General features: G+C 45.0%; 1 protein-coding gene across 1 annotated transcript in view; it reads left to right on the forward strand.

Annotated features, from left to right (window-relative positions):
• LOC110488553 (myotilin) overlaps positions 1–24,905 on the forward strand; it is a 33,321-nt gene extending 8,416 nt beyond the window's left edge. The window contains exons 2-17 of the mRNA XM_036942683.1: positions 7,548–7,607; positions 7,730–7,871; positions 9,535–9,600; positions 10,323–10,464; positions 10,689–10,712; positions 10,864–10,983; positions 11,117–11,282; positions 15,260–16,162; positions 16,750–16,897; positions 18,319–18,420; positions 19,178–19,215; positions 20,829–20,961; positions 21,471–21,678; positions 21,772–21,937; positions 22,157–22,290; positions 24,085–24,905. Of these exons, the coding sequence (XP_036798578.1) occupies positions 7,600–7,607; positions 7,730–7,871; positions 9,535–9,600; positions 10,323–10,464; positions 10,689–10,712; positions 10,864–10,983; positions 11,117–11,282; positions 15,260–16,162; positions 16,750–16,897; positions 18,319–18,420; positions 19,178–19,215; positions 20,829–20,961; positions 21,471–21,678; positions 21,772–21,937; positions 22,157–22,290; positions 24,085–24,212 (2,628 nt within the window). The 5' untranslated portion in view covers positions 7,548–7,599 and the 3' untranslated portion in view covers positions 24,213–24,905. The remainder of the gene's footprint in view (positions 1–7,547; positions 7,608–7,729; positions 7,872–9,534; positions 9,601–10,322; positions 10,465–10,688; positions 10,713–10,863; positions 10,984–11,116; positions 11,283–15,259; positions 16,163–16,749; positions 16,898–18,318; positions 18,421–19,177; positions 19,216–20,828; positions 20,962–21,470; positions 21,679–21,771; positions 21,938–22,156; positions 22,291–24,084) is intronic.
• Positions 24,906–25,896: the final 991 nt, after the last annotated feature.

Genomic DNA, 25,896 nt, shown 5'->3' on the forward strand with positions numbered 1-25,896 from the left:
CTGACACGTTGAGGAGATGAATCATCTGACCAGACTGGGTGGTCGGGAAGCAGATCTCCCTGGTGACAAGGTGGGGTTCCCTCCTCACTTGATCGTATCAAGAGGTCCAGTATCGTTAAATGGAGCCTCTGTTTTAAGGGTCATATGTCACTTAAATCACACAAACAACCCCATCTTGTCACGCCTGCTCCCGCTCTCCCTCTCTGGCACTCGAGGGCTCCGGGCTGCCCTTCATTACGCACACCTGACACCATCATTATGCACAGCAGTGCTCAGTGTACTCACCTGGACTCCTTCCCTTTGTTGATTGCCCCACATCTATAACTGTCCGCTCCCCCGTTTGTTCCCGGTGTCAGCATTGATGTCGTTATTTTGTCCCCTGTCCAGATGTTATTCCTGTCCTGTTTCATGTCCGTTATTTATTAAATCTTCTCCCTGCACCTGCTTCCTGTCTCCAGCGTCGATCCTCACACATCTCTCTGGAATGTTGGGATTACCTCAGAAGGTTCCATGTACTTGTTTCCGTTTTCAACTAACCATGACATGGTGGAGCACTTTTCTTGTTAGCCTAAATGTATCTGCTTTTCATTGTCAATTTAACCCTCCTGCTGTGTTCCGGTCGAATTGGACCGAATTTACAAGTTCTCTCTCTGAAAAATGTAGTTCATTTCATCTGATTGGTCATAAGGTTCAATGATTTTGTCCACACAGGGCATCTGAATAAACAAAATACTTTTAGATGATTTTCATAAAATTTGGGGTGTTTTATATAACTTTAGTACACCTGTGGTGTTCCCGGTCAAAAATGACCAGTCATTAGAAATGAATTGGTGAGACTATAATTAGTGTATAAAATTGAGTTCAGACACATGCCCATTCAACAGATGGACACACTTCCTCTCCCAGACCCCCACATACATGTGTGTTTGAGCACACACACATACACACACACACACACACACACACACACACACACACACACACACACACACACACACACACACACACACAAACCTCACTCCCCTTCATGGCTTCCATAGCAATCCCCCTTTCCCCAATACAATCTTTCCCCCATGGGAACCACACCTGTTGGCATTCACACAAACAATCGCAACATTGTTTCAATAATATCTAGAACTTTTCTCGCACCTCTGGTATATAAAGCTTTTTTGAGGCCTTTCTCACAATTCATTCTGTGGCAGCGCAATGACCAAACGATATACTGTATGTGTGTCATGTTGTCTTGTCTCTGTCCTTTCCCTTCACCCTGTCTCCCTCTGCTGGTCGTTGTTATGTTACCTTTTCTCCCCCTCTTTTCCCCAGCTGTGCCTTGTCTCCTCCTAATTACCCATTCACCCCGTTCCCCACCTGTTCCCTTTTTCCCTCTGATTAGGTCCCTATATCTCTCTCTGTTTCTGCTCCTGTCCTTGTCGGATTCTTGTTTGTTTGTTTGTGTGTCTCATGCCTGAACCAGACTATCATCGTGTGTGCTGCAACCTTGTCCTGTCCTGTCGGAATCTACCTGTCCATCTGAGCCCACGTATGTTCGTCATTAAAGTACTCTGTTTGTTAATTCGCTTTTGGGTCCTCATTCACGCACCATTAACAGAAGAATCCGACCAAGAATGGACCCAGCGACTTCGGATCCTCTCCACTCAGCCGTCGAGATCCAGGGAGCGATGCTAGGCAGACACGAGCAGGAATTGTCTGCTGCTCGACATGCCGTTGAGACCCTGGCCACCCAAGTCTCCAACCTCACAGAACAGGTTCACCATCTCCGCCTCGATCCACCGGCCACTTCCAGGGCTTTCGAATCTCCGGAGCCCAGAATCAATAACCCGCCGTGTTACTCTGGGGAGCCCACTGAATGTCGCTCGTTCCTCACCCAGTGTGATATTGTGTTTTCTCTCCAGCCCAACACTTACGCCAGGAGCACTGCTCGTGTCGCCTACGTCATATCTCTCCTTACTGGACGGGCTCGTGAGTGGGGCACGGCAATCTGGGAGGCAAGGGCTGAGTGTACTAACCAGTATCAGGACTTTAAGGAGGAGATGATACGGGTTTTTGATCGATCTGTTTTTGGGGAGGAGGCTTCCAGGGCCCTGTCTTCCCTATGTCAAGGCAATCGATCCATAACAGACTACTCTATTGAGTTTCGCACTCTTGCTGCCTCCAGTGGCTGGAACGAGCCGGCTTTGCTCGCTCGTCTTCTGGAGGGTCTCCGCGCAGAGGTAAAGGATGAGATTCTCTCCCGGGAGGTTCCTTCCAGCGTGGATTCCTTGATTGAACTCGCTATTCGCATTGAGCGACGGGTTGATCTTCGTCACCGAGCTCGTGGAAAGGAGCTCGCGTTCTCCGTTGCCCCCCTCTCCGCATCACTACCATCTTCCTCTGCCGGCTCGGGAGCTGAGCCTATGCAGCTGGGAGGTATCCGCATCTCGACTAAGGAGAGGGAACGGAGAATCACCAACCGCCTCTGTCTCTATTGCGGTTCTGCTGGTCATTTTGTCACTTCATGTCCAGTAAAAGCCAGAGCTCATCAGTAAGCGGAGGGCTACTGGTGAGCGCTACTACTCCTGTCTCTCCTTCAAGATCCTGCACTACCTTGTCGGTCCATCTACGCTGGACCGGTTCGTCAGCTTCCTGCAGTGCCTTAATAGACTCTGGGGCGGAGGGCTGTTTTATGGACGAGACCTGGGCTCGGGAACATGACATTCCTCTCAGACAGTTAAGGGAGTCCACGGCCTTGTTCGCCCTGGATGGTAGTCCTCTCCCCAGGATTCAGCGTGAGACGCTACCTTTAACCCTCACTGTTTCTGGTAATCATAGCGAAACCATTTCTTTTTTGATTTTTCGTTCACCTTTTACACCTGTTGTTTTGGGCCATCCCTGGCTAGTTTGTCATAATCCTTCCATTAATTGGTCTAGTAATTCTATCCTCTCCTGGAACGTCTCTTGTCATGTGAAATGTTTAATGTCTGCTATCCCTCCTGTTTCCTCTGTCTCTTCTTCACAGGAGGAGCCTGGTGATTTGACAGGGGTGCCGGAGGAATATCACGATCTGCGCACGGTGTTCAGTCGGTCCAGGGCCACCTCTCTTCCTCCACACCGGTCGTATGATTGTAGTATTGATCTCCTTCCGGGAACCACTCCCCCCCGGGGTAGACTATACTCTCTGTCGGCTCCCGAACGTAAGGCTCTCGAGGATTATTTGTCTGTAGCTCTTGACGCCGGTACCATAGTCCCCTCCTCCTCTCCCGCCGGAGCGGGGTTTTTTTTTGTCAAGAAGAAGGACGGGTCTCTGCGCCCCTGCATAGATTATCGAGGGCTGAATGACATAACAGTTAAGAATCGTTATCCGCTTCCTCTTATGTCTTCAGCCTTCGAGATCCTGCAGGGAGCCAGGTTTTTCACTAAGTTGGACCTTCGTAACGCTTACCATCTCGTGCGCATCAGGGAGGGGGACGAGTGGAAGACGGCGTTTAACACTCCGTTAGGGCACTTTGAATACCGGGTTCTTCCTTTCGGCCTCGCTAACGCTCCAGCTGTCTTTCAGGCATTAGTCAATGATGTCCTGAGAGACATGCTGAACATCTTTGTTTTCGTTTACCTTGACGATATCCTGATTTTTTCACCGTCACTCCAGATTCATCTTCAGCACGTTCGACGTGTCCTCCAGCGCCTTTTAGAGAATTGTCTTTTTGTGAAGGCTGAGAAGTGCACTTTTCATGCCTCCTCCGTCACATTTCTCGGTTCTGTTATTTCCGCTGAAGGCATTAAGATGGATCCCGCTAAGGTCCAAGCTGTCATTGATTGGCCCGCTCCTAAGTCACGCGTCGAGCTGCAGCGCTTTCTCGGCTTCGCGAACTTCTATCGTCGTTTCATTCGTAATTTCGGTCAGGTGGCAGCTCCTCTCACAGCCCTTACTTCTGTCAAGACGTGCTTTAAGTGGTCCGTTTCCGCCCAGGGAGCTTTTGATCTCCTCAAGAATCGTTTTACATCCGCTCCTATCCTTGTTACACCTGACGTCTCTAGACAGTTCGTTGTCGAGGTTGACGCGTCAGAGGTGGGCGTGGGAGCCATTCTTTCTCAGCGCTCCCTCTCTGACGACAAGGTCCACCCATGCGCGTATTTTTCTCATCGCCTGTCCCCGTCGGAACGTAACTATGATGTGGGAAACCGCGAACTGCTCGCCATCCGGTTAGCCCTAGGCGAATGGCGACAGTGGTTGGAGGGGGCGACCGTTCCTTTTGTCGTTTGGACTGACCATAGGAACCTTGAGTACATCCGTTCTGCCAAACGACTTAATGCGCGTCAGGCGCGTTGGGCGCTGTTTTTCGCTCGTTTCGAGTTCGTGATTTCTTATCGTCCGGGCTCTAAGAACACCAAGCCTGATGCTTTATCTCGTCTCTTCAGTTCTTCAGTAGCCTCCACTGACCCCGAGGGGATTCTCCCTGAGGGGCGTGTTGTCGGGTTGACTGTCTGGGGAATTGAGAGGCAGGTAAAGCAAGCGCTCACTCACACTCCGTCGCCGCGCGCTTGTCCTAGGAACCTTCTTTTCGTTCCCGTTCCTACTCGTCTGGCCGTTCTTCAGTGGGCTCACTCTGCCAAGTTAGCCGGCCACCCTGGCGTTCGGGGTACGCTTGCTTCCATTCGCCAGCGTTTTTGGTGGCCCACCCGGGAGCATGACACGCGTCGTTTCGTGGCTGCTTGTTCGGTCTGCGCGCAGACTAAGTCCGGTAACTCCCCTCCTGCCGGCCGTCTCAGGCCGCTTCCCATTCCCTCTCGACCGTGGTCTCACATCGCCTTAGATTTTGTCACCGGACTGCCTTCGTCAGCGGGGAAGACTGTTATTCTTACGGTTGTCGACAGGTTCTCTAAGGCGGCTCATTTTATTCCCCTTGCTAAGCTTCCTTCTGCTAAAGAGACGGCACAAATCATCATCGAGAATGTTTTCAGAATTCATGGCCTTCCGTCAGACGTCGTTTCGGACAGAGGTCCGCAATTCACGTCTCAATTTTGGAGGGAGTTTTGCCGTTTGATTGGGGCTTCCGTCAGTCTCTCTTCCGGCTTTCACCCCCAGTCTAACGGTCAAGCAGAACGGGCCAATCAGACTATTGGTCGCATCTTACGCAGTCTTTCTTTTCGCAACCCTGCGTCTTGGTCAGAACAGCTCCCCTGGGCAGAATACGCCCACAACTCGCTTCCTTCGTCTGCGACAGGGCTATCTCCTTTTCAGAGTAGCCTCGGGTACCAGCCTCCGCTGTTCTCATCTCAGTTCGCCGAGTCCAGCGTCCCCTCCGCTCAGGCTTTTGTCCAACGTTGCGAGCGCACCTGGAAGAGGGTCAGGTCTGCACTTTGCCGTTATAGGGCGCAGACTGTGAGAGCTGCTAATAAGCGTAGAACTAAGAGTCCTAGATATTGTCGCGGTCAGAGAGTTTGGCTCTCCACTCAGAACCTTCCCCTTAAGACCGCTTCTCGCAAGTTGACCCCGCGGTTCATTGGTCCGTTCCGTATTTCTCAAATCATTAACCCTGTCGCAGTGCGACTTCTTCTGCCGCGATATCTTCGTCGCGTCCACCCGGTCTTCCATGTCTCCTGTGTCAAGCCCGTTCTTCGCGCCCCCGCTCGTCTTCCCCCCCCCCCCCCCATCCTTGTCGAGGGCGCACCCATCTACAGGGTCCGTAGGATTTTGGACATGCGTCCTCGGGGCCGTGGTCATCAGTACCTAGTAGATTGGGAGGGGTACGGTCCTGAGGAGAGGAGTTGGGTTCCCTCTCGGGACGTGCTGGACCGTGCGCTGATCGATGATTTCCTCCGTTGCCGCCAGGCTTCCTCCTCGAGTGCGCCAGGAGGCGCTCGGTGAGTGGGGGGGTACTGTCATGTTGTCTTGTCTCTGTCCTTTCCCTTCACCCTGTCTCCCTCTGCTGGTCGTTGTTATGTTACCTTTTCTCCCCCTCTTTTCCCCAGCTGTGCCTTGTCTCCTCCTAATTACCCATTCACCCCGTTCCCCACCTGTTCCCTTTTTCCCTCTGATTAGGTCCCTATATCTCTCTCTGTTTCTGCTCCTGTCCTTGTCGGATTCTTGTTTGTTTGTTTGTGTGTCTCATGCCTGAACCAGACTATCATCGTGTGTGCTGCAACCTTGTCCTGTCCTGTCGGAATCTACCTGTCCATCTGAGCCCACGTATGTTCGTCATTAAAGTACTCTGTTTGTTAATTCGCTTTTGGGTCCTCATTCACGCACCATTAACAATGTGAGTCTCTTGATCATATCTTTGATCATGACACTGGTGAGGAGAAGAGTGTCCTTGTTAAACTTTGACACAAAGTAGTCTGTGATAAATAGCGCAATATGTTTAATCTGAGTATTTGTTATAGTCATCATAATTCATACATTATGCTTTTTTAACTTAAAAACGAGTTGTATGAGCTCAGGTCAATGAGGCCTACAGGCCATAAATAGGAAATAGAAGTTCAAAACCTGTAATGTTCACAAGAACTTAAGTTGATCAAAAGATCTAACCCAACATTATGTTACAATACATGTATTATTATGGATTTATAATCAGCTACAATGAGGAGGTAATTTTGGACCGAAGAACACAGAATTAACTAACATGAAACGAACACAACAGGAGAGTTAATCATTTTCTCTGTGGCAATCAGTAAATGTCTCATTGTCTTAGCGCTTGGCGTGGAAGACGAAAAAGAAAAAGAGAAGTGTATTTTGTGTTTCTTGTGTTATGCCTGTCCTCTTTCTCTTAGAAGTGTGTCTCTAAAGCAGTGACATGTGTTGTTGTTTTCATGCAAAGCATTTAGAAGTGTCATGTTGCTACTCTGATGGGTTGTTGAACCTTCCCTTAATGCTGTTGAATAGTGTGTGTGTGTGTGTGTGTGTGTGTGTGTGTGTGTGTGTGTGTGTGTGTGTGTGTGTGTGTGTGTGTGTGTGTGTGTGTATGGATTGTATCCATACCACACAGGAATAACCTGAAGTACCATATTTCTAGGGATTTCTGGGTTTCCTGGAATGAGCTGGTTCAGTCTACAGCACATGATTTACAAGCTGAGCTCCTGCTGTGTGCCAATGAGATCCCCTTTCTGTATAAATAGTCAGAGGCTCATGCCAGTATCCATCAGCAGGGTGATTCTGGGAGATTAAAGGAGATGAACAGTGCCTTTCTGGGGTAAGCAACATGAACTTCAGATGGATAGATTGTCATGTAACCTTTGCCCACCGTGATGATCACTCAGTCGTGAGCTTTTGAGGCAACACACACACAGAGACAGACGGACAGACGGACGGACAGACAGAAGGACACACACACATACAATTAAACGTGGCGTGTCACATCACAATCGCAAGGTGCAGTATCCTTAGATGTTTCATTTGTAAGATCACATCTGGTACAGAAGCATACAGTTGGTCTGATGTAGGGTTGAATCGTGTTAGCTTTAGGACCTATGGTGTATAGAATTAAATAATTATGTGGGTGTATAACACATATAAACATCTGCAGCTCATGCTCTCCCTCCCCTTTGTATAGAAATCAGCACCTATTGGACACAGTGACAATCCCCGTTGGAAAAGCCTGAAACATGGCACAGTAAGTTGGAAGGACAAAATGACTAAAAGTTTTCAATGAAAACCAGTACATAATTGAACCTAAAATATTGAGAAATGTGTGTGTGTGTGTGTGTGTGTGTGTGTGTGTGTGTGTGTGTGAAGCATCCAGAAGAAGACCAGTAGCATGTCCCTTACCATCTCCAGCTCCTCCAGAGCAATCTCTTCCTCTTCCTCTTCCTCCACCTTGGTCCAGCAGCAGAGACACTCCAGCCTGGTGCAGCCCCTCTGCATCAGCCCCCAGAGGGTACCTACCTGACACACATGCACAAACACACACACACACACACAGACATACACACACACAAGCACCATATTATAGCTATGCTGATGATTTGCCCACCACACCTTCACTCACAACATACAATATATACATATTCATAACAAATATATATTTTATGTCATTAGTGAAAGTATTCACACCCCTTGACTTTTTCCACATTTTGATGTGTTAGACCCTGAATTTAAAATGTATTAAATTGAGATTTTGTGTCACGGATCTCCACACAATAACCCATAAGGTCAAAGTGGAATTTGGTTTTTATAATTTTTTTACACATTAATTAAGGATCAGCCCCTTTTTTCAATTTTTGCCTAAAATGACATACCCAAATCTAACTGCGTGTAGCTCAGGACCTGAAGCAAGGATATGCATATTCTTGATACCATTTGAAAGGAAACACTTTGAAGTTTGTGTAATGTTAAATTAATGCAGGAAAATGTAAAACATTAGATCTGGTAAAAGATAATACAAAGAAAAAAACATGAATTTTCTTTTGTTAACACAATTTTTGAATGACTGACCCATCTCTGTACCACTACACACATCCAATTATCTGTAAGGTCCCTCAGTCGAGAAGGGAATTTGAATATCCCTTTGAAGTTGTCAATTAAGCTTTGGATGGTGTATCAATAAGCCGAGTCACTACAAAGATGCAGGTGTCCTTCCTAACTCGGTTGCCGGAGAGGAAGGAAATCCCTCAGGGATTTCATCATGAGGCCAATTGTGATTTTAAAACAGTTAGAGGGTTTAATGTCTGTAATAGGAGAAAACTGAGGATGGATCAACAACATCGTAGGTACTCCACAATACTAACCTAAATGACAGAGTGAAAAGATGGAAGCCTGTACAGAATTAAAATACTCCAAAACATGAATCCTGTTTGCAATAGGGCACTAAAGTAATACATAAAAAAAATGTGGCAAAGAAATTAACTTTTTTGTCCTGAATACATTGTTAAAGGCAAATCCAACACTACACATCACTGAGTACCACTCTTCATTTGTTCAAGTATGATGGTGGTTGCATCATGTTATGGGTATGCTTGTCATCAACAAGGGAGTTTTTAGGATAAAAATAAACATAATAAGAGTAAAAATTTAAAACTCAATGGCAATACTTGGAAATGGCTGTCTAGCAATGATCAACAACCATTTAAAAGAATAATGGGGAAATATTGTATAATCCAGGTATGCAAAGCTTTTAGAGATTTACCCAGAAAGACTCACAGCTATAATCTCTCCCAAAGTTGATTCTAACTTGTATTGACTCAGGGGGTTGACTACCTATCTAATGATATTATTAGTGTTTTAATAATATTAGTGTTTTATTTTTCATAAAAAAATCTATTGCAAAATCTTAGCATTTTTCTTCAACTTTGACATTACAGAGTATTATGTGTGGTAATTGACAAAAAATGACAATCAAATCAAGTTCAATCCCACTTTGTTACATAACAAAATGTGTAAAAAGTCAAGGGATGTGAATCATTTCTGAAGGCCCTGTATATAATATATGCCTTCAACTGCTCCTTGTCAATATGTTATGTACCCACAGACAATGCATAGCAGTGTTTATTTATTTATTTGTGTTTTTAAATACACTAGTTGTTGTCATATCTTTTTTCTAGACACAGAGTCCATCATATTCCCAACAGCATTCAGGGAGTGGTGGAGTGACTCCTACTTTTGTCAAGGTAATACAGGATACATCTTTACCCCCATCTGGTGCCTGAATATGGAACTGAAGCATGGATTTGTCTGGTTTGGAAATAAAGGTTGAGTCAAAGGTTGAGCTGGACTTGGCCCTACATACATTTTATGAAGGTGTGTTCCTACCTACATCAGAACTGTGAACAGAGTTCACAGGAGGTATCTCTCCCCCTTATAATTTGGGATCAAATATGCTCTGAAAGCAAACATGTTGACATGAGTACCCTGATATCGGGGAATTTGTGCCATTCTGAAAAAATTGTTAGTTGTGTCCTTATCATCCATTGTGCTCTGTGTACATACCTTGATTGCAGTGTTACTGTAATTCCAAAAGTGTACATTCAGATTTTATTTTATTTTGTATATTTTTTTTATTTAGGCTGCTGATTTTGAGATTATTGTCATTCAACACATGGATTGACACCTTCTCTAGTTCCTCATGATTACATAGGCATATGACATAGCTTTCCAGTCAGTATATATATATATATATTTCAAAAGTGTTCTTGTCAGTTTGTTAATGATTATGCCCTAAACATCTGGGCACATGCTGTATGTGTAGAGGGCTGTATGTGTAGAGGGCTGTATGTGCAGAGGGCGAGGTGAGGAGCGAGGTTAAGAGAGGAGGGAGGAGAGGCTTGGTGGTGGTGGTATGTGAGTCTCTGCAGCCACCCAGTCACTTTGATCCAGTTCTCTTTGTGTCCAGTGTCTCCACGACGTCAGCACGGTCAAGGGTCAGTTGGTGGTTCTAGAGTGCCGTATTCGTGGAACGCCACCACTGCAGGTTCTGTGGTATCGCGAGGAAGAGCAGATAGTGGACTCTGCTGACTTCCGCATCCTCCGAAAGAGTGAGTGGCAGAGTGCATGGTGGCTCCATCGGTGTTGGGAAATACACACAGACCAAAAATTGCTTTTGACCCAATGTGTACACACTGGTTGAATCAACGTTGTTTCCACATCATTTCAGTGAAATTACATTGAACCAACATGGAATAGACATTGAATTGATGTCTGTGCCCATTGGGGAGGCACTGAATAGAAATGATCTCTAAACGTTCTCCTTCTTTTTCAGAGGCTACTTCTGCATCAGTGCCAGGTGAGTGGGAAAGCATACCAAAGGCCCACTGTTGGCTATTGTAGAAGGGCACATTTACCAGTGTCTTCCATTATTATAACATTAACATGATACATTGGTGCTGGTATTGGTGTGCCGTTCTCATGTTTCCCCTCCTCTCCTTCCTCCATAGAGGAGCTGTGTACCCTTGTCATCACCGAGGCCTTCCCAGAGGATTCTGGGGTGTTCAAATGTATAGCTGGGAATCAGTTTGGAACAGTATCATGCATCGCCACACTGGAGGTGTACATTGGTGAGCAGAGACTAGTTTCAGAACTGGTCAGACGCAAAAGACTACTTTTGTGCTTTAACTCAGCTTTCTTCATCGCTCTAATCTACATACAATCCTGAAAAACATTCTGACAATGTGATGTCTCCGTGTCCAGACCTGGAAGAGCAGATGGAGAATGAGCAACCCATGGATGAGCAGCCCTTAGAATCTAGGCTGGAACATGAGGAAGTCCCCTCTTTACTACAAGACGTAGCAGCGATTCCCCCTCCAGAGTGGCCCGAGAGCCCAGTCTGTGAGATTGACCCCCCCTTGGAAGAACAGTGAGTTAAACTATTTTAGGCAAAAACTCTAAAATGGAAAGATGAGGGGCCAGTATGCTGCTGTGGGACAGTTTTTATGTATCAAAATACCTATGCATATGTTAAAGTAAACTTTGGAGAAATTATCACGTAGGTGATCTATGAAATCGCAGGGATGCGAAGGTCAGAAAAATATTTCCCTACTGTCAATTCGATTCAACTGCCACAAGAGGAGGCTATTCCTTGTTTTGAAGTTGCAGGTAGGCTGCCATAGTTTGAAAGGTTTTCTGATCTAATTCTGTGGCCGTTCATGAATTACGGTAAGAGAGTACTGAAATGAGATAGGTATTACAGCGCTGCTGATTGTTTGGTTTGTAGATGTGTTTAATTATCATCTGATTGTAATAACAGGGAGGGGCTTATTTAGCCTGTTTGTCTTTAATTTTGATTGGAAACAAATGCAAGGAACACATTTTATACCATGTTATTAAATAGCACTCTTATAAGTGCGTGTGTGTAGGCTAGAGAGGCACACCGAATTAGGCGACAGTGACATGTACAATTAAAATATTGGCAGGTCAGGTAATGGTGTCGTAAAATAGGGGTAGCAGCACAGCCGCGCTCTGAAATCAGCTGAGAGTCGCGTGCACGTTATTCTGCATACTTGACGTGGGTGTACACAATCTATACAGACCTTTTGCTCTCCGACTCATATCAGAAACATTCAACTATCTGTAGTTCAGCCTATATTGAAGTTGAAATATTGAGATCTGTAATCGAATACCTTTCATCCAGGTAAGCTTAATGCATTATTGTTGGATTTTTAAAAATGTTCTATCACTCAATTGGTGATACATTTGTCACAGGTGCAACTGATTATAAAAGTTTGTCTAATTGATTTGTTTTACTATTTAAATGTGTGTATGTGTAGAACCTTGTAATATGCACTGTTCATTTTCTAAATGGGTAAATGCAAATTACCTTTTTTAATTGGATGTTACAGTATTCACATTTCTGCATGACTTATCAGTGAGTTGGTTAAATTGTGTCTTTGAAGGGCTGTGTAGTGTCAAAGTGAGAATTCTGTAGAAGGCTAAAGTGTAATAGAGCTCTGTAGAGACCCCAATCATTGTCTATAATTTAAGTGTGCATACCAGAGCTAGCCCAATATATACTCTTCATTAAGGAGCCTAATGTTACCGTTACTCCTTAAAAAGACCTCATACACTACTCCACTCTTCTAGGAAGGCTTTCCACTAGACGTAGGAACTTGCTTCCATTTAGCCACAAGCATTAGTGAGGTTGGGCAATATAGGCCTGACTCACAGTCGGCGTTCTAATTCATCCAAAGGTAGTCGATGGGGTTGAGGTCAGGGATCTGTGCAGACTAGTGAAGTTCTTCCACACCAATCTCGACAAACCATTTCTGTATGGACCTCGCTTTGTGCATGGGGGCATTATCATGCTGAAACAGGAAAAGTTCTTCCCCAAACTGTTGCCTCAAAGTTGGAAGCACAGAATCATCTAGAATGTCAATGTATGCTGTAGCTTAAGATTTGCCTGCACTGGAATTTAGTGGGCTACGGTCCCGTTCTGTGTGCTTGTGTGGCATACCACTTTGCAGCTGAGCCACTGTTGCACATTGATGTTTTCACCTCACAATAACAGCACTTCGAGTTGACCCGGGCAGATTTATCAGGGCAAAACTTTTATGAACTGACTTGTTGGAAAGGTGGTGTCCTATGACTGTGCCACGTTGAAAGTCACTTAACTATTCAGTAAGGCCATTAAACTGCCCATGTTTGTCTATGGCGATTGCACGGCTGTGTGCTCGGTTTTATACACCTGTCAGTACGGGTGTGGCTGAAATAGCAAATTCCACTAGTTTGTTTTCGCATACACTATAGACACACACAAACGTATGTTATTTTCAGAGGTAGACTGGTTCTGGCAGCCAAATACTCTATCTGAACATACAGTTGAAGTCGGAAGTTTACATACACTTAGGTTGGAGTCATTAAAACTTGTTTTTCACCCACTCCACAAATGTCTTGTTAACAAACTATAATTTTGGCAAGTCGGTTAGGATATCTACTTTGTGCATGACACAGCAAATTTTTACAACAATTGTTTACAGACAGATTTGTTCAATTATTCACTGTGTCACAATTCCAGTGGGTCAGAAGTTTACATACAATAAGTTGACTGTGCCTTGAAACAGCTTGGAAAATTATTGGAGTGTATTGGAGTATTGGAGTGGTATTGGAGTGGCCATCACAAAGCCCTGACCTCAATCCTATAGAACATTTGTGGGCAGAACTGAAAAAGCGTGTGTGAGCGAGGAGGCCTACAAACCTGACTCAGTTACACCAGCTCTGTCAGGAGGAATAGGCCAAAATTCAACCAACTTATTGTGGGAAGCTTGTGGAAGGCTACCCAAAACTTTCGACACGTTAAACAATTTGAAGGCATTGCTACCAAATACTAATTGAGGGTATGTGAACTTCTGACCCACTGGGAATGTGATGAAAGAAATTATCTGAAATAAATCATTCTCTCTACTATTATTCTGACATTTCACATTCTTACAATAAAGTGGTAATCCTAACTGACCAAAAGCGGGGAATTTTTACTAGGATTAAATGTCAGGAATTGTGAAAAAATGTTTTTGGCCAAGGTGTATGTAACCTTCCGACTTCAACTGTATATCGATTCTCAATTGTTATACGATTCTAGAAACATAAAGCCCTTTATTTTCATATCACATCAAAATAATCTCACAAATGCAAAATGCACACTTACTGTACACCATTTTAACCTGCTTTATCACAGTTGCAGCCGACCAGTATTTTTCAGTGACATGTTTCTGGCAGCCTTCCTTTAGTGTTCAGAGTATGCTAATTAGCACAGGTGGTACCTCTGTCTTCTGTCTGTCTTCAGTAAACACGCACTGTAACTTGGAGATATGGCTGTGTGTGAAGACTAACCCTATAAAGGCGTATCAATCTACCATGACATTTTTTGAAAATTGTTTATTTCTGATATGAAAGATATATCCTTATGCTTCCTCCTAATTTCTAGCAAAGGCTACATGGTGATAGTGTGTTAGTGGTGTAGTTGGTTCACTAAGATGTATAAATCCCCAAATATACTTTTATTTGTCCTACCATGGAATCAATATAATGATTCCCTTCAGAATGGAAATAATTTGAATGTCAGTGGGAGAGATCCCTTTTTCGACAAGAGGGAATACTGGATTCTTTCCAGGCACTCACACAAAGCTCTGAAAGGACCAGAGCACTCAATAGCATCTCTCTATTTCCCAGTGTCCCCTTTCTGTTGGATCACAGTCCATACCATTCCAATGTTCCCAAAGGGGAGGGCGGGCTTATTCAGTTGGAACTATTTTGAGTTTCAGACGGATCATGTGCAGTCCGCGGAGCTAGTAAGACTCCTTATTCTACAAGACAGTCATCTGATTTATGAATTTCTTTCTGGATTGTCTTTAGCATTGTGAGAAGACATTTAGTAGTATGGTTTAGACCCTGCTTGAATCTGACGGCGGTTGGGATTTGAAATGCTCGTCACAGTGTTGGACGAGGATGTCGGCGTTCGCTGTAAAAGAACTGCACCTGCCAGCTAATGTCAGTCAACACTACAGGCTCCTGATTTAGCCCCTCAAACTTGAATAGCAACATACGGCAACATGTGTCCACTACTCTCTTGTAGGTCATGTGGCCAGTGTTTGTGTTCAAGACATTTGTCCTTTGAGTGTGTAAGGCAAGCCAAAACATACACAACATTGAACTTTTCATGGTGAATTTACTCTGATTTATTTACTATGCAAAAATGGGCACTTAACATGCATGATCCACATAGAAGGCTGTGCATGGGTATAACAATTTTACTGTCGTAAGAATTGTTGTTTCTATGGTCACCATGTATCCTGTTTAACTTGAGTAATGCAAATTAAGTTACCAACGTGTTTTTCTTTGCAGGTCTCTAGAGCCTCAGCTGCAGCCACCTAGTAAAACCCTAGAGGAGCCGTTCAGTCCAAGTGAAAAGAGTATCCACTGCTCAGAGGGACAGAGGTCACCTGAAGCCTGCACGCCCACCCCACCCCCGCCAGCCTTAAAAATAAAAACGACCCCCAAACTGTTCACTCCCAGCAAGCCCAGCTTCCAGAGCTCAGGAGACTCTGGAGGCAGCAGTATGAGCAGCAGTGTGGCTGACCTTCCCACCTTCACCCCCAGCCTCTTTGCCCCCAGTGCCTTCAACTATGCACGGCCACGCCAGTTTATCCAGTCCCAGCCGGCCTTCCAGGTCCCCAGCTATGATGTAGCCCAGGCTCTGCCTCAGTCCAATGGGAACAGCAGCAAGGCCTCTCCCTCCTCCTCCAATCTGAGCTCCCCCATTTCCACTCCTGCATTCTCACAGCCGCCGGTGTTTCCCCATGACCCTCTTCCTCCCGCCGCCGCTGCCCAGCCCGTGTCCCCCTCCCGCGCCCCCATGCGCTCCACTATCACACTCACCCCGAGGGTCCCCAGTGCTAAAACCAGTGTCAGTGTCCCAGCCCCATCTGAGCCCAAGTCCCCGTCCTCTTCAGCTGCCTTCCTCTGCTCTGTCCTGCCCTCTCAGTCCACCCCACAGTACAAGCCTGCACCCATGTCCATTCCCCAGCCTCCATCACCAGCTCGCTCCTCACACTCCCCCAACCTTCCCAGCCCCCTGCCCAAGCCCAGCTGTGATGCCCCCCTGCACATGGCTCTCCCTACTGACAGCCTGCCTATGAGTCGGTCTCCCCACTCCCAAACTCCCACCACCGTTTCCATGCCACAGCCCTCCTTTCCTCCTCCCTCATGCGTGTCTCTGCCTCCTAGCTACAGAGGGACCCCAAACATGTGAGTTGCTATATTTTGAAATGGTAAATAAAATGCCTAAGTCTTAGCTAGTATGTTATAGCCATTCACCATACACTGAATATACAAAACATTATGAACACCTTCCTAATGTTGAGTTGCACCCCTCCACCCTTGCCCTCAGAACAGCCTCAATTCGTCGGGGCATTGACTCAACAAGGTGTCGAAAGCGTTCCACAGGGATACTGGCCCCATGTTGACTCCAATGCTTCCCATAGTTGACTGGATGTCCTTAGGGTGGTGAACCATTGTTGATACTGATTGGAAACTGTTGAGTGTGAAAAACCCAGCAGCTTTGCAGTTCTTGACACAAACTACCATACCCGTTCAAAGGCACTTAAATCTTTTGTCTTGCCCATTCACCAGTCCATGTCTCAAGTCTTAACAGGCTTAACCTGTCTCCTCTCCTTAATCTACACTGATTTTGAAGTGGATTTACAATAAGGGTGACATCAATAAGGGTCAATCTGTCATGGAAAGAGCAAGTGTTCTTAATGTTTTGTATACTCAGTGTATATTATTTTAACATTAATGGTTGATTAATATTCTGGCTGGCTTACCCTCTCCAGCCTTCCCAAGCTCATCGTGAAGAAGGCTCCTGCCCCTCAGCCAGTGTCCCACAACTCGGATGAGCAGATCCAGGGCTCCAAGGACGCCCTGATCCAAGATCTGGAGAAGAAGCTACGCACCAAAGAAGCCCGCAGGAGAAACAGCCAGGTACTCATTATAACAAACTAGCCCGGAGTCAGTGGGCAGTGAGGTGTTTGTAATTTTTGTGTGGATATACTGTATGTATGTGGATAGGGAAATGTGTGATGTGATTCAGTGTCAAGACAATGTTATAATCTAAGTGTTGTCTTAGTTTATTCCCTAACCACATTAAATAAGTACTTTTCGATAACGTGCTTGTTTACTCCACTCCCACGTGAATGCTGTACAAGAAGACGTATGGTTCCCTTCCTGATTTGAACCCATACAGCATACATCATCAGACCATTTGATATCACAATGTGGCAACTATGAAAGCGGGAAATATGGATCCGTAACTTATCACCCTCTCGTAGTATTCCTGTATTAATTAAAGTCAGTGACATACAATATCCTTGATGCCACGTGCATCAAGAGGGATTCTCAACTTTGAATAGATACTTCAATAGGACCCAACTTCCAATTACTAGAAGCTTCAGTGGAATCACTGGGACTTAGTGGACCAGTGTACTATGATCAAGGCAGCTGTTGTTGAAGTAGACCCTATAACATTGGAGGCTGCTCTATGGACAGACCTACTTTACACAGCCGGTCCCAATTCACTTTCTACCTTATCCATAACCCTTCGACGTTTGCAGATCTGAAAGGTCTGAATAGGTATAGCAGTTCAGTGGTGGAGCATCCACCATATTGCTTCCAATGAGTAAGTTGGGACCATAGACTTAGATGGACAACTCATCTTTGTATCTGTCCCATTATGGCGTCTGTGAGAGCACAGGCAGCGCCATTGAGGCCATCTAAATTTTGAAGTAGTACATTTACTTCTGAGTTGGTAAAAAAAACTCAGCGTGCATACGGCCACCTGGAGTGTGTTTTGAAGAGGTATAAAACCCCGGTTGGGAATGTTACTGCCACCTGCAGTTATGGAATGTTTTCTCACATGTATAATTCATCGGCTGATCCCTCCTGATGACCTGGATGGAATGATTTGATCCTTCCTTAACCCATAGGAAGTCCTACCTAGTTGAGTACCTCAAAATGGTGAAAGTCCTCAAGTGCGCTGCCCATGCTAAAACAGGCTTTTGGGTACTAGAGTTATGACTGCAGTATACTGGCTCAGCATTGGCTGGTTTACGGGTACTATATAGGATATGGTGTAACCGGTGGGATTTGAACCTGGGTCTCCCATGGGAGAAATCAAGGTCTTGACCTTTTAGAGCAAGAGGAAATTCCCTTTTGGGCCGTCACTGATTTTGAAGTCTTAGGCGGGGCTACCTCATTACGTGACGACTAGCAACCATGACCGACTCATGTCCGCTACACTGGCTGGCTATTGGCTGCTTTACTGGTACTATATAGTATATTGGCTCGTTTAATGGTACTAGTACACTGACTGACCATAGGCTGGTTTCCTGTTTGTCCCCTGACAGAAGTTGTCCTATGAGGAGCGCATGGCTCGACGGTTGCTGGGTCCAGATAACGCTGCCTCTGTCTTTGACTTTGAAAATTCCTCCGACTCACAACTCGACCAGGTATAATTTACTCATATCCCTTCTATATCATCCATTACAACCCATTTGATTTGCAGGAAGTTCTTTTAGGAAGTACAATACACATTTTTCATTAAAAAAAAATTAAAATTCAAGGATCCATACTTTTGTCATGCTACTGTATGTCTTTAATGTTCTACTAATACAGATCACAAGTTTCTCAGGCTTGGAGACGTTGTTACTAATACTATGTGGGGTTTAGATGGGATGTTCCCTGCACTGTGTGTGACTAGTCCCCCGTCACTGTAGATCAGCCCTCAATTCTCCTCACACAATGGGTCTGGGCTCCGGCTCTGTCCTCTTCAGTGACAGGAGAACTGCACAGCCCTCTTCCAGGAATGCAGCTAGAAATAGCAGGTGTGAAGACTGCCATAGCAGCATTCTCCCAAAGATATGTAGTGTAGGATGCCAGAAAGAGACCACACATACACACAACAGTACAACACGTGTGCCCACAGCACTATCCCCCATCTGGCCACCCCTATTGCCCTAGGCATAGTGTCATGTACTTTGAAATGTTTTGCAAGTCTGGTTATTCAAGAGGTTGTGTTGAAGTAATGCCTTTTCAGGAGAGGATGTAGTCTTGAACATAGGCCACCTTTATGGGTGAACTTGAGTGTTGGCACTACATATAGTGTAGAGGCAGTGATGAATCACTCTCTATATACAGTATGTGAATGCTTTTACACAGGCCCATGGCAAAAATGTTATTCCCAAATCTCTCTGTCCTCTCTTGCAGCCAGAATCACCAGAGGGACGTAACACTGGAGGAATATGGTAAATTTCACCCACAGTCAGCGAAAGCATGTGTATACATTTCTAATGCTTTACATTTGAGTAATTTGGCAGACACGCTTACCCAGAGCGACTTACAATAGTGCATTTGTCTTAAAGGAGCAGTTCACTATTGTACATCTTGACGTTAGACGGTTCCTCACACTGACAGTTTCTCCCAGCCCATAGACGACTATCTACCCCCTCTCCTCTACTAATCGATGGTTCGGTTTTCTTTAAACCGCCACTACAAACTTAAGCTAACCTTAGCCACCACAACTTAACAATCATGTGGGCATGTTTTTATTTTTATTTTTTATCACCTTTTTAAAGTAACATCAAACCAAATAGGGAGTTGATCTGAATTGATTTCAGGTGATTTGAACATTTTTCTTTTCTTTTAAACATGCCCCCATCGATTTGATAGCCACCACAAGCTAATAATCTAAGGTTAGCTGAAGTTTTTAGTGGATGTTTAAAGAACTGAACCATTGATTAGTTTATCTTGGCCCATAGACTACATTCAGGGTGAGGAACTGTCTAACATCAAGTTGTAAAATGGTGAACTACTCCTTTAAGATAGCTGTGATTATATTTAAAATACTCATTTAAGAGGTAGGGTTTCAGACCTTTTCGGAAGATGGACATTAGGAGGACACTTATTCCACAATTGGTGTGCCAGGACAGAGAAGCGCTTTGACTGAGCTGAGCGGTAGCTTCCCTCCCGTAGGGGTGGGAGGGCAAAGAGACCAGAGGTGGCAGAAAAGAGTGCTTGGGTTAGGGTATTGGGTTTGAAAATAGCCTGAATGTAAGGAGAGGAGGGTTCCCTCTAGCTGCTCCATAGGAAAGCACCAGGGTCTTCAAGATGATGTGTGCTTCGAGTGGAAGCCAGTGGAGTGTGCGGAGGAGCGAGGTGACCTGGGAGAACTTGAGAAGGTTGAACACCAAAGAAGTTTTACTCATACCCCATATACACAATAAATCAGTAGATGAGGAGACCAGAAAGAGAAGAGTGCTCCACGTGAGGGTGAAGGCATGTGCGAATGAGACCTGAGGCTTAGGGCTGGGTAGCGGGTTGTCGGCTCCAGGTTGAGTTTCCTGGCGCAGCCGTGTGTTTGTGTGCTGTTTCCAATGCCTACCACGGGCTCCGGTTCCATGCTGTAAGTGGAACAATAATAGACCATGAACTGAGTGAGCTGACATGTCTCCCAGTCTCTACAGCTATGATGTCTTCCTTACTGATGTTTTCTGGGATTGCTTTGTCTTCCCATTATGATGCACAGTTGGAAGGTGAAGGGCACATGCTGTGTTACTTGAAGTGAGATGGCTTAGGATCCATGTGTGGACTTTTTGGCCATTTTGTTTATGTTAATGGGGTTTTCTGAACAGCATGAATGGAGATGCATCATTTGATGCTGTTATGAATTAGTTCAAATTGCTTTTTGAACCTGAAAAGATGGGAAGAGTGGGCTCTCTTGACTGCATGACAACTCAATCATTCAAAGTCAGCCATCAAAGGCGCAGTTATGAAAGCGCCTCTGTTCCTACCCCCTCCCTCTTCTGCTTTCACTTTCTCCTCACTCCTTTCTTTCTCCTCACTCCTTTCTTTCCTATAGGGGAAAACACCATTCTGGTACTGATGGCAACGAGGGCTCGGCCATCCAGGAGAAGTGCTATGCCCCACGCTTCATCCAGGTCCCCAAGGACCTCACGGTGGAGGAGGGCAGGTTCTGCAGGATCGACTTCAAGGTACAGCACTGGACACGCTGTAATCAGTTTAGTCATGAATGTTGATCAAATGCATTATATGTAGCTAGCATTCAACATTTTTATAGCTGGGATCTATTTCCTAGGTAGGAACTTATTGCTGAGGTATCTTCTGTAAAGACCTCGTTAAACTTTGACACAGACTCATGCAACAATTGTATTTAAGTGTAATGTAATTAAAGCCTCTGGAGTCCAAACATGAAACTCAATATCACATCTGGACAGAATAACCAGGTTGTAAAAAGCTACCCTGTACTCTCCTCCCCCCCTCATCCACTTCCTCTTCTGAGCTATCAGGGTCCCTGCACTTAGCCCCGCATGACCCCCTAGTCATCCACACTCCAGTCCACACACTCCCTGGGTCACTCGCTGCTCAAGGTTGTGTCCAGGGTCATATTTATTAGTACACACTGTAGCAAAACATTTTGCAACAAAATGTTTATTTTCTTCTGTTTGATGTTGAACGAATGCACCCCTGGCTGTGTCCTCAGGTGGGAGGTCTGCCCACCCCAGATGTGGCCTGGTATCTTGACGGGAAGGCCATCCGCCCCGATGACTACCACAAGATGCTGGTGTGTGAGAAGGGCATGCACTCCTTCATCATTGAGATTGTGACTGTGCATCATGCCGGTGTCTACGAGTGTATTGCCAGAAACCGCGCTGGGGAGAACCGCTTCTACATAAAACTGGAGGTTATCGGTAATGGGCTGTTTTTGATTACTGTATTCTGTCAAATAATCTCTTAGCTTAGCATTGATGCTCTAACACTGCTTTACCCCCTCTCCTCTTCAGCCCAGGAGATGCTTCGCCCGCCCACCTTTGTCCAGAAGATGCTGAACTCTCGTGCCCTGGAGGGGGACACGGTGAGGTTAGAGTGTAAGGTGGCTGCCTCCCCTCCACCAAAACTCTTCTGGAAGAAGGACAAAGACATGCTGCGCATTGACCCCACCAGGATGAGGTTGATGGACCTTCAATTCCAAGTTTGAATCCTCTCAGAAGGAGAAATGCTCACAGTAGAGAGTGTAATTTCTGACAGTTAGCTGATTTGAATCCAGCTGAAATGTGTTTGCTTATTAGCTGATTTAGTTTGACTAGTTAAGGTGAACCTCTGTTGGCTATAAGTGAGAGGTGCTGTTGATTCCATGAGAGAGTAACCCAAGCCTGATGTGTCTTCCAGCCTGTACCAGGATGGCACTGGAAGTCAGTGCCTGCTCATTGAGAGGCTGGTCAAATCTGATGCAGGCTGGTACACCCTGTCTGCCATCAACGAGGCCGGCATGTCCACCTGCAATGCCAGACTGGACGTAGGAAGTAAGTGGACCGTGTGTGCTTATCACACAAGTGTTTAGTTAAGAGATCCGATTGGCTTATCCCTGTCCGTTACCTATTACTGTGTGTATATGTTTCAAGACTTAAACTCATAAACACCACATAACTGCTGTGCCAATCAAGCTCTTGTGGCCCTTCACAGCTAATAGTGTGCTGACATCTGCACTAGTGGGACAAAGGCAGGGATTACCACACTGTTTACATCCGAGATAGACAACGCTGTAACCTCGCACTCAGAATGTCTGCTATGACAGGGCATTGAAATGGCATACTACACTACTGTACTATAAACAGTGGTGGGAAAAGTACCCAATTGTCATATTGGAGTAAAGATAATAGAAAATGAAAAGTGGGTCACCCAGTAAAATACTACTTGAGTAAAAGTATTTTGTTTTAAATATAAGTATCAAAATTAAATGTAATCGCTAAAATATAATTATCAAAATTCCTTCTATTAAGCAAAACAGACGGCGCAATTTTCTTGTTTTTATTTTTACATTTACAGATAGCAAGAGCACACCAACACTCAGATATAATTGATAAATTAAGCATTTGTGTTTAGTGAGTCCACCAGATCAGAGGCAGTAGGGATGACCAGAGATGTACTCTTGATAAATGTGTGAATTGGACCATTTTCCTGTCCTGCTAAGCATTCAAAATGTAACGAGTACTTTTAGGTGTCAAGGAAAAATGTACGAAGTAAAAAGTACCTTATTTTCATTAGGAATGTAAGTGAAGTAAAAGTTGTCAAACATAAATGGTGAAGTATACATACCCCCAAAAAACTACTTAGGTAAAAATACTTTAAAGTACTACTTAAGTACTTTATACCAGTGTTGTGCAAAAACATATGTACTGTAGCAGCAAGGGGAAATTGTTTGTTACTCAATATTTGTAGTACTTTCTGCTGTTACGATGGAGAGGAGCAAATTTCCTGTAATTTCTCCTACCGTCCTGTAAATACAGTAGTTGCCATGGCGGTGCAAGTTGTAAAGGCTGATAGAAACCCATAACAGATGTATCATTACAAGGCTAGGAAAATGAGGGGCTGCTGTATTATATTCCTCCTCGATCACATAACATGCCATCTGGTACGCGGACCGAGTGCGGCCATTTTGACTTTTAGCTCTATTCAGCCTAGCTAGCTGAAGAAGTAGTCTGAAATGTGTCGGTCAGAGCGAGGGCATATACTTGCTCTATCCTCTCAGCGCAGGGTTACTAAATGGAAATACTGACTCTTCTTTGCTCATATGATTGTCTCATCACGATGATGTCAGGCCCCAACTGTGCAGCAGAATTTAGCCGGACACTCTGCTGGCCACAAGAAAAGCTTGTCTTTCGACTCCCAAGGTTAACCTGTAATTGGAGATGGTGCTTAATACAGCAACGCTTGGCAGAGAGGGCTGCGACGCCAGTCTCACAGCACAGGCATGCCTCAATGGTACTTGTGCAAACCTTAATACCGTAGCAGTTTATCCTTGGAGTTCTTTTTAGGAAAATCTCTTAGGATAGCAGCACATTCCTCCTCCTGTGTATGAAGAGGTCCAAACATGATTTCAAATTCCTTATGTTAGGCAAACCAGACGGTACAATTTTCATGTTTTTAAAATAATAGGTTGGTAATATTTGACGTTGACCGGCTTTATTTTCATTTTGTTTTATTACCTGGCTCAAATGCAACATTTCCATTATTATTATTGCATTAGAGGTTCAAAGAGCCTGTTCTGAATATATCTTGATCTTTGTATTCCATTCTGTTTACTCTTGTCTCTGCAGCTCGCACCAACAAGCCTGCCCCCCCTACAGGCAAGCATTTTAAAATCCCCCTCAGCCATCTCCCTGTCCTGACTCCAGACCCCACCCCCCAGCACACGGCCCCCCTGTACGAGAGCGAGGAGCTCTAGACAAAAGTACACCAGGAGTGTAATAATCGTGTCATGTGTGTTGTGCTCCTTATCATACCTGCCTGTGTCCTACCACTGAGGCTGTCTTGTTGTTTGTGTCTTGGGGAGGAAACCAATTGAGTTTGAGGAAGCGGGTAGATGGACTCACATTTTGCCCACACTGCCTCAGTCTCAATCCAGGACACCTCAAAAGACCCCGCATTTGTCAAATGCACTTTAGTTTGAGCCCTTCTGGTTTTGTGTCAAGGGCATGCTGGTCAGAAGCGGGTTTCCCAACCGCACATCCTCTTAGTGTGGTGTAGCCTTCCTGGCCGGTGCACTTGACTTGGCACAGACCTTTGTCAAATGCTGTTCTGTGGTTTGCTGTTCTAGTGGATAGAGGATTAATCATGTATCGTCTCCAGACATGTAGCTATCTTTCGAAGTTCCTTCACAAAAGCATTGTTTTATGACGGCTGCTTCAAGTGAGAATGAGTGTGTAGGTGATATTTCTGTTTTTTAAAGGTCAAATGGTTTTATTATATAAGCTATTTATTGGACAATTGCTTCTAAATGTAAATGGTTGCCGTAAAACCCAAATTTACCACAACCTCAAGGTCTGATCCTGACCATAGAAAAACATTTTGAATAAGTGTTCTGTACCGTGTTTGATGTGAAATTGAATGTATGTGTAATAAAGTTTTCATGACCTTATTACAGGTGGTTATTTCACTTTGAAAATAAGATATCAAATTGAGTTCATATATGCTGAACAAAAACAAACTATGTAAAGACATGTTTCATGAGCTGAAATAACAGCCCAGAAATTTTGCATATACACAAAGCTTATTGCTCACATTTGTTTACATCCCTGTGAGCATTTCTCCTTTGCCTCGATAATCCAGCCACATCAAGAAGCTGATTAAACATGACAATTACACAGGTGCTCCTTGTGCTGGGGACAAAAGGCCACTCTAAAATGTGCAATTTTGTCACAACACAATGCCACAGAGGTCAAGTTGTGGGCATGTGCAATTGGCATGCTGACTACATGAATGTCCACCAGAGCTGTGGCCAAATAATTGAATGTTAATTTCTCTACCATAAGCCTCCGTTTTAGAGAATTTGGCAGTACATCCAACCGGCCTCACAACCGCAGGCCACGTAACTACGCCATCCACATCCTCCACCTGCGGGATCAACGGAGACCAGCCACCCGATGAAACTGGGTTTACACAACTGAAGAATTTTGGCACAAACTGTTACCTGTCTCAGTGACGCTTATCTGCATGCTCGTTGTCCTCACCAGGTTTGTAACTGACTCCAGTGGCAAATGCTCTGGAGAAGTCTGCTCTTCACAGCTGAATCACAGTTTCAACTCTACCAGGTAAATTAGTGTGTATATGACATCATGGGCGACTGATGTCAATGTTGTGACCAGTGCCCCATGGTGGCAGTGGAGTTATATGGGCAGGCATAAGCTACGGACAATGAACACCATGGCAATTTGACTGCACAGCGATACAGTGACGAGATCCTGCGGCCCACTGTCGTGCCATTCATCTGCCGCTATCACCTCGTTTCAGCATAATTCACAGCAAGGATCTGAAAATGTCCCAGTTCTTCCATGGCTTGCATATTCAAACATGTCGCCCATTGAGAATGCTCTGGATCGGGGTACGACAATGTGTTCCAATATCCAGCA

This window comes from Oncorhynchus mykiss, chromosome 14, assembly GCF_013265735.2.
Source record: "Oncorhynchus mykiss isolate Arlee chromosome 14, USDA_OmykA_1.1, whole genome shotgun sequence".
Taxonomy (NCBI): Eukaryota; Metazoa; Chordata; class Actinopteri; order Salmoniformes; family Salmonidae; genus Oncorhynchus; species Oncorhynchus mykiss.